At 38.5% G+C, this 12,926-nt stretch overlaps 1 protein-coding gene across 2 annotated transcripts in view; it reads right to left on the reverse strand.

The window, feature by feature from the left end:
* The window catches only part of AGPAT4 (1-acylglycerol-3-phosphate O-acyltransferase 4), a 183,777-nt gene that overhangs the window by 10,830 nt on the left and 160,021 nt on the right, over positions 1–12,926 (reverse strand). For both annotated transcript variants that reach the window (XM_072637708.1, XM_072637709.1), the window contains 2 exons: positions 10,671–10,773; positions 5,706–5,781 (listed from right to left, as the gene is read on the reverse strand). In XM_072637708.1, the coding sequence (XP_072493809.1) occupies positions 5,706–5,781; positions 10,671–10,773 (179 nt within the window). The remainder of the gene's footprint in view (positions 1–5,705; positions 5,782–10,670; positions 10,774–12,926) is intronic.

Consider the following 12,926-nt stretch of genomic DNA (forward strand, 5'->3'; position numbering starts at 1 on the left):
ATGTAAGGTAGGAGGGTAGGCAGATAAAACTTCTGATGATGAAAAGATCTTTTAAATTAAAAAAAAATAAACCACTTCCAAGCCACTGGAGTGAATAGAAAATGTTACAAATCCTCCATATCAGTTTCTTGTGGGTAAATTAACAATTAGGCCCTCATCCAAATGGTTTCTAGAATCCTGTCTTGATGCCTCCCATTCCATTGACTCTACAGAGCTATAATGGTCTCTCTTTTGCATCTATGGATGGGATACATTCTTCTCAAGACAATGAAAGTGATTTTCTTCTGCTCAGCTTAAATTCAATATAATTCATGAACTAGACAATTCCTTTCTTAATAATCAGTTCATAATAAAGTTGACTTCAAGCAAATCTCAACATGGTATTTAATGGAAGAACTGGACTTGTTATCAGGACAGTTGGATTCAGAACTCAGGTCTGGTGTTCACTATCTTATTTATGTGACCTTGCACAGCTAGGTGGTGCAGCAATAGACTGGAGTCCTAGGGTCCACAATTTAAGACAAACATGGATAAGCTACAGAGTCATATAAGAATCAGCTGAAAGAAGTGAAGATGAAAAGAGAAGATTATTTCCGTCTTCAGGTGCTTGGATGGTTGTAATGTAGAAGAAAGACGAGCCTTCTTTTGCTTAACTCTAGAAGTCAGAACCAGCAGCCATAGATAGAAGCAACTTCAGATTTAATTTCAGGAAAAGATCCCTTACACTTTGGGCTTTGAGAGGTGGTGGATTCCCCCTTGTTGGAGGTCTTCATGTAGAGGTTTAAGATCCCCTTGTCAGGTATTGGAAATTTCTTTTGAGTTAAGTTAGAAAAGATGCCTACTATAGAGGTCACTTCCAACTTAGAAATTCTGTGATTCTGCAACTTTTGGTCAGATTAAGACAAAGGCTGAGGAGAACTCATGATCAATCAGATAGTTATCTCTGACAGAAGCTTTGTCTGAAGAGATTGGAAACTAAGCTGAACAGAATGGTCAGTGCTTTTTGAGTAATAGGAAATAAATCACCATACAGAAGAAAAGAAACTCTGATCTTTTCTTACAGAAAAATAGGTTTTAAACTCACCACAAAAAGTAAGTATGGCTCATGGCCTAGCATCCATTCAAATGAGCTAGATTAAAATCAATTAGACATGCAATACACTTTCTCTTCTCTCTTAGATTACTTTCTCCCTCCCTCTCCCCCTCCATGTGCATACTACTTTGATTGCATCTGGTTATAGATGGAGGCCAGAGGAGGAAAACTGGATGGCTAGGGAGGATATAATTGCTCTGTGTAAGTGGATAAATATTGAAGATAATTGACTGTCAGAACTACAAAGAGCATTCTAACAGCTAGCATTTACGTAGCACTTTAAGGTATACAAAAATGCTTGGCAAATATTATCTCATTTTTCTCTTCACAACAACTCTGGGAGGTAAGTGCTATTATTATTCCCATTTTAGAGATGATAAAAGAGAGGCAATAGAATTTAACTAAATTGGCCAGGGTCACACAAACTACAGTTATCCCTTCCACATTGCAGGAGTTTGGAGCGAGGTGCCCCTGCAATCTGAAAAAATTCATGTAAAATTTTTTGGCCCTCCCTTCATACTAGAGAAAAAGCCTGAATTATTGTGCCACTAAAAGATAAACTATGTTAATGTTATATAATACTATATCTCTATATATGTATATGTATGTATGTATGTGTGTGTGTATATATATATATATATATATATATATATATATATATATATATATATATATATATATATATATATATATATATATATATACCTTATGCATTTCTGAGTTTCTAAACTTTTTCTGTGTCATCTACTGGCCTTCATTTGCGGCTTCCACAAAACTCCCCCCAAAATTCCCATTTAATTTCTTATGCTAACCTGTGATATATTGAAAGTGTGATGGGGAAAGTCACAAAGTGGAAGGCATAATTGTTGTAAGTGTCTGAGGCCAGATATGAACTCAGGCACCCTTAACTCCAAGTACAATGCTCTTTCTACTGCACCATCTATCTGCCTAGAGGTCTAATTTACCCTTGTCATTTTACAGATGACAATAGTAGCTCACATTCAAATAACCTTTTTAAGGTATGCAATGCACTCTACATATGTCAATTTATTTGATCCTCAAAATTGATAGTAATCTTATATTATAGTTTTATATATCATATGTTATCCTCATTTTATAGATGAGGAAATTCAGGCTAAGGGAAACTAAGTGACTTGTTGGGGTCACACAGCTAAGAAAATGTCTGAGGCAGGATTTGAACTCAGGCTTTAAGTCTAATGCTCTATCTACTGTATTGCCTAGCTACCTCACCAAGCTTCCAACTCATGCTCCTATGGAATAATCAAAAAACCCTTCACCATGCTGATAACCCTTCTCTGGACATATCAATACCTCTTCCTGAATTGTGCTCCCCAGAAAAGAACCCAAGTCTCCAGAGGTGGTCTGAGTGGGACAGAGTCCCCAAATAAACCTCTTAAACTCTTGTGTGGGGGTAATGTACTCCTCTGGCAGTCTGGTGCCCCTCTGGTGCCCTCCCTTGCATGTGTTTTTAAATGCCCAAATAAAAAAAAACCAATTATACTGAAATTAGTTACCAAAAGTAACTAGTAATTTTATTTTCAAAAGGAATTGCTAATTATTATTAAATATTCCAAATGAAACTGATTATAATAAAGTATAGTTATGAAAATATTTTTCAAAATAGTTTCACAAACCCCCAAGTTCAGAACCCCTTTCTATTAAAATTTCAGTCCTGGATATCATTCCATCTATAACTCAGAGGCATAGTGGGTAGAGTATTGTTGTTCAGGTGTTTCAGTCATATTCAACTCTTCATGACTCCATTTGGAGTTTTCTTCGCAAAGATACTGGAGCTTCTCCATTCCCTTCTCCAACTCATTTGACAGATGGAGAAACTGAGGTAAACAGGGTTAAGTGACTTGCCCAGAGTCATACAACTAGTAAGTATCTGAAGCCGGATTTGAACTCAGGAAGATGAGTCTTCCTGACTCTAGGCACAGAGCTCTATCCACTGTGCCACCTAGCTGTCCCAGAATGGGTAGAATACTGGACGTGGAATCAGGAAGACCCGAGTTTGAATACAGCCTCGGACACTTACTAGCTCTAGGACCCTGGGCAAGTCACTTAATCTTTTTGTGTCTCAATTTTCTCATCTGTGAAACGAGAGGGCTCAACTCTACAGCCTTTAAGGTCCCTTTAGCTCTAAATCTAAAATCTATTTTTGCTCCTTTTTCTCTAGTCTAGTTCATGAACAATAACAAATCCTCAGCCTTTTCTGTCGCCCTTCGTCTGTCAGCCTCTGCTTATCCTGGGCTTTACTAGTTCTAACTCAAGTCTTATAGGATCATGCCAGCTTTTCGTATTCACTCCTCATTACCTGCCCTTGCTGCCAGTTTCCTCATCCATCCATTTTATCCAATTTTCCTTACATATCAGAGGAACAGGTATCCCTCTTCCTTTTCTAAGGCTGACTATTGAAAACCTTTAATGCTGAGCAAGCATTCTCCAGCCAAACATTACTTGGCTGCATTCAGTGGCAGTTTTAGGAGAAATAATCAATCTATAAACATTTATTGAGTGCCTGCTATGTGCCACGTAATTACTAAGGTATAATATTCATAAATGGATACTCATCCAATGATGTCATATTGAGGCTTCATTACTTCCTGAAAGAGTCTGGTCATAATGGAATGATGACATTATTGCAAGGGCAATTTTATTTTATTTTATTTTTTTATTATTTTTTTAATGTTTAACAATCACTGCCATACAATTGAGATTTTATCCTCCCCACACCTATCCCCCACTACCCCCCTCCCTCCCCACGACTGCATACAATTCTGTATAGATTCTACACATATTTTCCTATTGAGTATATTTTCACTATAGTCATGCTATGTAGTCAGACTAAAATAAATGAAAGAAATCGTATAACAAATCAGAACATGATACACGAACACATACACATACACAAACATGATCTGCTACATTTTGTGAGTGACTTCCATATTTCTTTCTCTGAGTGTGGAAGGCATTTTGCCTTGAGAATCACCTTTGGAATTTTTTTTTTTATAAGAAGTTGCAAAGACAATTTTAAAGAGGATATGCCAGTGGAGTCCAACATTTTCACAAGGCATGAAGAGTCTTCACTTCTTGTCCCAAGTCTCCTTTGCCAGGCTCATATTCTTCTGTTCCTTAAAGTACAACCTACTTGTTAGCTGTTGTTACAATATGCATGACCTGAAGGAGACGCCTTGCTGGCAATCAAACATGTTTGTGTTTTCTCACCTTTGTGCCTTTGCTTGTGCTGTGCCCCTTGCCTAGAATGCCCTTCTTGCATCGATCTCTGCCTGCCAAACTTTTACTGACACTTTAGGATCCAGCTGACATGTGACTGTTTCCCATGAAGCCTTCCAGATCTCTCTAAGCATAGACAATTCCTGTTTCTGCATCATCTCCTCCCAAGACTGAACACTTCTTGAGGCCATGGACTATTCATCTTTATATCCCCTCAGGGTTTAGATCAGTGCTTTGCTCATAACAACTACTAGTAACAACTAGCGTTTATAAATTGCTTTCAGTAATTGTAAACGTCTTTGCAAATATCTATCCCATTTAAGTCAAACAACAAGACTGGGAGGTAGATGCTATTGCAATTCCCATTTCACAGATGAGGAAACTGAGGCAAGTAGGTTCACACAGCCTGCAATGACTGCTGCCAGGTATGAACTCAGGTCTTCTTGACTCCAGGTCCAGTGTTTGTGAGTGTTCATGACTCATCTCGACCTAGTTGCCACTAAATACACTTTTACTGAATAAACAAATAAAGGCACCAACCATACTTTATTTTCTTTTCCAACCAGACCTTTAAGCACAAAGTATTTCCACAATGTACAAATTGGTGTCCATATAGCTGATGATAAAAGAGAATGTGATGGGAGAAATTAGCTTCCAAATTAGTTGCCCAAATAATGATAGTCAATCTTGGTTTATCCCTGGTGGTTGAAGTCTTGGGAAGTATAAATATATATGTCCTATAGATGCTTCTCAAAGTTGTAGCTTAGTGATTTCACACGTATGTTTAACATCATTGCTTGTGTTCTCAATGGGTGGGAGAGGTATTGGAAGAAGAGAGAGAATTCAGAACTCAAATTTTTAAATGCATGTTCAAAATAATAAATTGTGTGTGGCTTAAACAACAAACAAATAAACAAATGCTTGTTGGCTAACCAAAAAATAAAAGCTTAGAGCTTATCTATTATTTTCAACGTCTGGACCAAATTTTCCGTGAGCCACTGATGTTATCAAAAATTAACTCTGACTGATTTGCATTTGCCCTCCCCATCCTTTGATGGAAGGACTAATGAATTTTAACAGGAAGATAGTGGAAAAATTAGGCCACAGGAGAAAAGGAAAGCAGAAGCAAAAGGTAAAGCAGGCTACAAATTGACTGATTAGCCCTAGAATAATGGAGAGTGGACCATCTAAGAGAATGTGCCAAGGGGAAATGCAACATTTCAGTCACCTGATACTAGCAGCCCATCCAGAGCTGTCTCCTGCTGCAGGGGGAAATTAATTATTGAAATGATTTCTAAACCACATTTCTAAACCACTATAAGAGCTCGGGCGGCTTTCAAAACAGAATACTGACCTTCTCTTGATAGAGCTTATGGAGCCATCTGGAACACTGCTCTTCATCTTCTGGGACTTCTTCTAATGGAATCCTTCTGCAGAAGCAAAGAAAGGGGAGATAAGGACAGTCTAAACTACTCAACTATTTAGAAGGAGCCAGCTCCTAATGATAACAGCCACCATTTCTACGAGGGCTTTCGAAGAGGCCCTATATCTGAATTCCAAATTCCAACCCCATTCTTTTAATTGAAAAATTGAAAGCCAAAGCAAAATCCTGTAGGCCCATTTGATGAAAACATGGTTGATGGGAGACTATGGAGTAGATGACTTTTTACTGCCCTCTTGGGCAATGAAAGAATTATAAGATTTCTAAATAAAAGCTAAAGCCAGGTTAGAGCATGGAAGTTTCGACTCTAAGTCTGCCCAGGGATTTTTGTCAGTGGATTAATTGCTCCAGTCTGACTTGATCTGCCTCCCAAAACAATATCCCATAGGATTTAATGGTTTAGAGACAAAAGTGCTTGCAGCTTTTAAGCAGTTCAAATGAAGCCATTTCTGAAAACAAAATGGGAAATTAAATTAATAGGAATTGGCAAATTCAGTACATGTATTTTAGGAGCATGGGACCAACACACAAGTGTGGGATTTTAAAGCATGCCTAAAATGCTTGATTCAATGACACAGATTCAAATCTTTTCCCAAAGTGGGGCAAACTGTATCTCTAACTCTGCCTACCATCCCTTGTCTTTACTATCAAGTGACAAGAACCCAAAATAACTGTTTCCTTTTAAAATTGATGCTTTAACTCCTCAAATATGGATCATTTCTGAGGCAGTATTCTGCATATCTAAGTTCCTTTGAAAGTCCAACTCATATTTTTAGAGGTATTCCAAGGCAGCCAAAGGATAGAGTGCTGGGCCTAGAATCAGAAGGACCTGGAGTGAGGAAGACTCATCTTCCTGAGTTCAAATCCAGTTTCAGACACTTATTATCTGAGTGACCCTAAGCGAGTCACTTAACCCTGTTTGCCTCAGTTTCCTCATCTGTCAAATGAGCTAGAGGAGGAAATGGCAAACTACTCTAATACCCCTAAATGGGGTCATAGATAGTCGAATATGACTCACCAACAAGATTAATGATGATCTCAGCCCCACCCTTCCTCAATCTTTCACCCTTCCTGATGTCCTTTAATGTTTTTTATCGTATAATAAAGTCTAGCTATGTGCTCATCTTATCCACTTATTAAAATAGACATAAGATGGAGACTACATCTTATTGTAAACTTTGTATTTCACGTAGCAAGTGGCATAATGCTACACATAGTACATACTTAATAAATGTCTGCTGAATGAATAGGTCTCTGGATGCATTTGTATACAGCTTGAAAGTGGCTACAAGGAGCAGATAGAGTAGGAAGCAGGGATGCTTCTGTGTTGTGGTACAAGCAGCCCAGTGGCCCTGGACAGAGGGCTCTCGAGGACTGCTAATCTGCAGCAATGATGAGGGGTTGAACTATGATTCAGGGAAGCAGCTGGTAGGGAATAATAAAGTGGCTAAGCCTACGGGTACTTTAAAATTAAATTTTTAATAGAAGACCTGAAGCAATGATACATACAATTAGCTTGTAAATCTACCTTATCCTAACCAAGGCCATGCCTCTGGGACTGTCTCTGTCAAGATTCCACACATATCCCTCCAATTACTGGACTTCTGGGATTTACATCCTCTTCCAGCCTACCCTTGATGCTCATTTCAACCTGATTACACACTCGTAAACACATATGGGAGATCAGAGAGTCCATTACACAGTAGTACAATTAGCTACAATCCTTGTACCCTTTAAAGGGATGGCTCTGGTAAGAAGTTCATCATCGCAGTCAATCAATCTCCCTAGTTTCTTATGAATCTATCAACGATCATACAAATGAAAACTTTATTTATTTAGCATTGTTTGGGAATAAGGTGGTCCAGATAAAATGAGCTTCCCACATAAATGAAAGAACCAAAATTGTGGGTCATTTTTCCTCTCCTCTAGTATTTGAAATGGATCACAGAATCAGAGCTCCCGAGTCAGAAGAGGTTGGCTGGTCTAGGCCCTGCATTTGACCCATCAGAAGGCTGAGGGCCAAGGAGAGATGGCATGAAATGTCCAAGGTCACAGAGATAACACTTTTAGCTTCAGAATGTATAACATAAATCAGTGTTTGATATACTTTACCGACTTCTTAAAGTATAGGGAATGTAAGTTAACCTTTTGAGGGTCATCACTGATAATCCCCAAGTAAAACCAATATAACCAATGGTTACACTAGGCCATAAAAGGGACCACCGCAGTGTAACAAGGCTTTGTCATACACTGAATGACCCTAAACCGGGGTGGGGAACCTGCACCTCGAGGCCACATATGGCCCTGTAGGTCCTCAAGTTTGGCCTTTTGACTGAATCCAAGTTTTACAGAATGAATCCTTTTATTACAGGGCTTTGCTCTGTGAAGTTTGGATTCAATCAAAGGGCCCCACATGAGGACCTAGAGGCTACTGGTTCCCCACCCCTGCCATAAACTGCTCTTTTGTTAGGCTGGGATATTTGTGATCTGTCTGTCTTCTTCCTAAGAGCTATCTCATCTGATTGCTGTCATTGTGTCTGATGTTAACAGTTTGCACAAACACATACGTACACACATCAGATTTGTTGTTTCTGATTTTCTTTGGGCTGAGAAGTCAAGCAAACAAGCTTCCTAAAACAGTATCTTTCTAAAATATGATTAAATAGCCTCTGAAGGCTGAGAGACTTTCCTGTGAGTAAAACACATGGGCTTTAGTGGACTTACTCCGTGACACCTTCTTGGGCTATTTTTTTCTTTGGCTTAGCTTTTGATTCTCAGTCATGTTACGGAGAGTTAAGGTTTGTGGATGTGGCTTCTGGACGGCGTACTGCTGCTGTTCAGTTGTCTCTAATTCTCCATGGCCCCATTTTGGGGTTTTCTTGGCAGAGATATTGGGGTGGTTTTCCATTTCCTTCTCTAACTCATTTGCCAGATGAGGAAACTGAGGCAAATGTGGTAAAGCGACTCTCTCAGGGTCCCACAGCTAGTAAGTGTCTGAGGCTGGATTTGAACTCCGGAAGATGAGTCTTCCTGACTCTAGGCCCAGGGGTCTATCCACCGTACCATTCAGCTCCCCCTTAGGAACTTGACGTATAACTACATAATGATCATGACATCTGACATTAATACAGCTCTTTAAGGCTCACGAAGCACTTCACATACATACATTTATTTAATCCTCAAAACAACCCTAAGAGATAGGAATTTGCAATCATTTTACAAGTGAGGAACCTGCTCTAGTTTTCTGACTTGGGCTGGTTTGCCCCTCTTTGAGCAACCAAGGACACTCCTCTTCTGGGGGCTCTCCACATGTACCAGACTTAGTGCGGATTCCTGATTGGCTTAGCTCCTTGAAGCTCAGAACTCTAGAGCTCAAGTGGTCCACCAGCCTCAGTATGCTCAATACCAAGGACTACAAATGTGCACCACTACACTCAGCCTACAGGAAGAACTGACCTCAGGTCCACAAGACCTCCAAGTGTAGCTTTCTATCCGCTATGATAGGATGTATACAATGATATACATATTACACAGGTATAGATGGGGATCCCCCAAGTAAAACCAATATTGATGGTAAGAGGGAAATGGTGCTTCATCTCCCCACTCTATTTGGGAATCCATTGCCCAGGCTAGAATTAAGCTAATTATCTGTTTCACTTGACTACACACAGAGAGACTCTCACTTCAAAATAACTTGATCATATTTTTTTTCCCTTTACTAGACTATATGCTGGACTATCTATATGAATATATATATAATATATACATACACACATGTGCATGTGTATATATGCATGTATGTATATATGTGTGTGTGCATGCACATGCAACTATTTTCTCTTTACTAGACTCTAAAATGAATAATCTATTACCTTAGAGAAGATATAAACATGTCTTTATTAGATTTAAAAGGAAATCCTAGAAGATGGGCAAAGGAAAAGTACTTGTACAATGAATCTACTTGGGAATCAGTCAGGATCCCTTGAGGAAAATACAGGTCGAAAGTCACTAGGTTTTCTCTGGGGATTTTCCATCTGAATTTCTTTCTCAAGCAACTCACATTTAGAAGAAACTCAATTTATTTGAATATAGTTTTGTTCATATTCACAAAGAACTGAACTGTGCTCTGTTGTGTTTTAGCAACTTTTTTAAAAAATTAATTTATTTTTAATTCTCAACATCCATTTCCATAAGATTTTGAGTTCCAAATTTTTTCCTTCCCCCTACCCAAATATTTTTAATTTCTATTCATTTGTCAACATTACATGTGACTGAAGGATATCAATCATTCTAGCTATACTGTCTCAAGTCACAATGCTATACGATGTTGTATTTCTACACATACTTGTACATATCTCATCAACAATCATTTACAACTATTTCACTGAAATACTTTCTGGTGAACTCGTGTTAACAAACCATGAAATCAAAGCACTGTTTACACTTTCATGAGACACTGGTTTTATAACTATATGACCTCGATTTCCATTATCTTCTAATTCTCATTTCATAAACCTATCCACAAGTGACCTCTGCTACAGAAAGCTTTGGGTCATCTCCTCTGCATGAATTTTACTGCCTAAATGTGAGAGAGGTAAGTATTCACTAGGGTAACACAAACAAAATAAAAATCTGTCACCCAAGAAATTTCACTTAGAAGACCATGATTCAGCATGAAACTTCATTTGAAAGACCAATGCATTGTGTCTCAATGGCACAAATCAGTAAATATTGACAAACTATTCTTAAACTGGGCAATACCAGAGGAGAATCAATGAATGTTTCACCAACTAGGAGCAAAAAGGAGACACTTTAATTACCAATAATTCCACTGTGAGCCAATATATGTATATTTTTAGAGTACTGAAGATAACTTGCCTGACGTATAAATCTGCATGATATTTCTTTCCACTCAAGACACCCAGGAGTGTTGGGTTTTCATTGTTTCTGAAATTGAGTGTAGAGTCATACACAGCAGCAACTGTGGGGAAAAAGCAGAGTTATTAATGCCATAGCCTCCAATAAGCTTCAGCGCATTTATTTCAACAGTGCACTGTCCTCAAACAGCACACCAAAAATTGTTATTTCCAATTTTCTTGGTCAAGAGATATATAATAGAAATTGACATAAAAAAGCAACAACAAAACATCAGGAATTCAAAATGCATTCTCAGTTATTGCAATGGAAATCATCGTTAGCACATTTCCCCAAAGTCACAGGTGGAACTGAGACAAAATACTGGCTAGGAATACCCAAAGCAACAGAGCTGCAATAAATAGAAAATAAAATTTAATCATGATTTTGTTATGAATAAACTATACCAGGATGAAGGGAAACAATGAGGTAAAATCCTGGCTAGTTGCTAGATGATAAAAGATGTCAAGAAAGAAAAACAGTAAAAGGGATCATAGTGAGAGGGATAGATATGTTTTGCACATATAAAGAAAAATGGTAACAGAAAATGACAATACACTCTAACTATACAACCATTTAAGAGATAAGGTGAATGAATGGTAGCAAATGGACCAAGAGTCCTGATGCAACCTAAAGGGAGTGATTGAAAAGCTGTGACACTGTATGCACTGAAATTCATTTAAACATAAATACCTGAAAGACAGGTAGCATGGAGTAGTGGACAGAATGCTAGCCTTGGAGTCAGGTAAAGCAAGGTTCAAATCCCCGCTCTGACCCTTGTTAGGTAAGTGAGTTTTAACTCTCCACAGACAAAATCAATATTGCACATCCTTATCATAATGAAATAATTAGTAAAAAGGCAAATTTAATTTGTCACATCATTGCATTAGAATAAAAGAAATTATGTTTAAAAGAAATATTTTTTAAGAGAAAGGGAGGAAATAATAGCATTGCATTTTTCTTATATATTCTATATCTTGGAAAAATTTGAGGTAAGGACCAGTAGACACTCTAGTGCTTTTAAACTCTATTGAGATCCCCACTGCTTGGTTTAGTGTACAGCCCTAGGAGATATCAGAAGAGGGAATAAAATTACTTTTACTTTCGTCCCCACCACCCTCCAGCACTGCCCAGGGGGTGACTGACCATATCCTGAAGGCATGAGCTACTCTAGGCAAAAAGAATTGGGAGAATGGCCTCGATGTGTACATTCTTGTTTGGTATTATGACATTAGGAGGAAAAGTCATGCTCAATAACTCAATAAGGGCACAGGTTCGCCATAGTATAGGACTTAGAACCATGGAACACAGCAAACCCTGAGAAATTATCTAGCCCAATGCTCCATTTCAAAGATGAGGAAGAAGTGAGTCAAAAAGTGAACTGATTTTTGCCTCAGGGGGACAGTGACCTAAGTAGGAATGGAATCCACTTCTCTAGTCTAATAGTTGAAGGCTCCTCCTACAGAAAGGAGGGAGAGGAGTGTCAACTGAGTCAACCAATCACCCCACTCCATTCTAAGTAACTAGCATACCCTAGGGGAACTTGATGAATGACCCCCAAAACAGAGAAAAGGGCTTGGAGGAGCCCTTAGTCACTTGTGCTGCAAAAGTCCACTTTTCTCTGGACTGAAGAACTAGGGTCGTCTTGACTCTGAGTCTACACTCCATCCACTACTGGTTTAAAGACTTTGAGGCAGGCCATAGCTGAATCTGTCATGACATCTATTAAATATATGCATATATATATACATATAAATTAAGCAACACCTATTTTTTGGATAAGTTGGGTTCTTGAAAGTTTTTTTATAAGTTGCTTGTTTGGAAATTAGGCACATATTTTCTAACAAACAACTTCTGTAATAGCTGAGTTCCTAGGCTAAGCTGCAAAAATCTATTTCATTCAGAAGATATTGGATTATTCCCAGGGTCCATAATTTTTTCAGCACAGATGTGTCCCTCCACTGACACATCATAACCTCTCTACACCTCAGTCTTCATATTCATCGTGGCCAAAAAAAATCCCTAATTATCTAGTGGTCAACCCGGTAATGAACCTCTCTGTTCAAATATAATTAGGCTGCTCCTTGGCGATAGATGCTGGGCCCATTCTTGAACACTTTCTATCAAAGTAAGGCCTCTCTGAGCTTCTGCTGCGTGGATACAGCCTTTGAAAACCTAGGATCACTTACCCAACCCTCCAGTCCCAACAAGAAATGAACC

This window comes from Notamacropus eugenii, chromosome 2 (genome assembly GCF_028372415.1).
Source record: "Notamacropus eugenii isolate mMacEug1 chromosome 2, mMacEug1.pri_v2, whole genome shotgun sequence".
Taxonomy (NCBI): Eukaryota; Metazoa; Chordata; class Mammalia; order Diprotodontia; family Macropodidae; genus Notamacropus; species Notamacropus eugenii.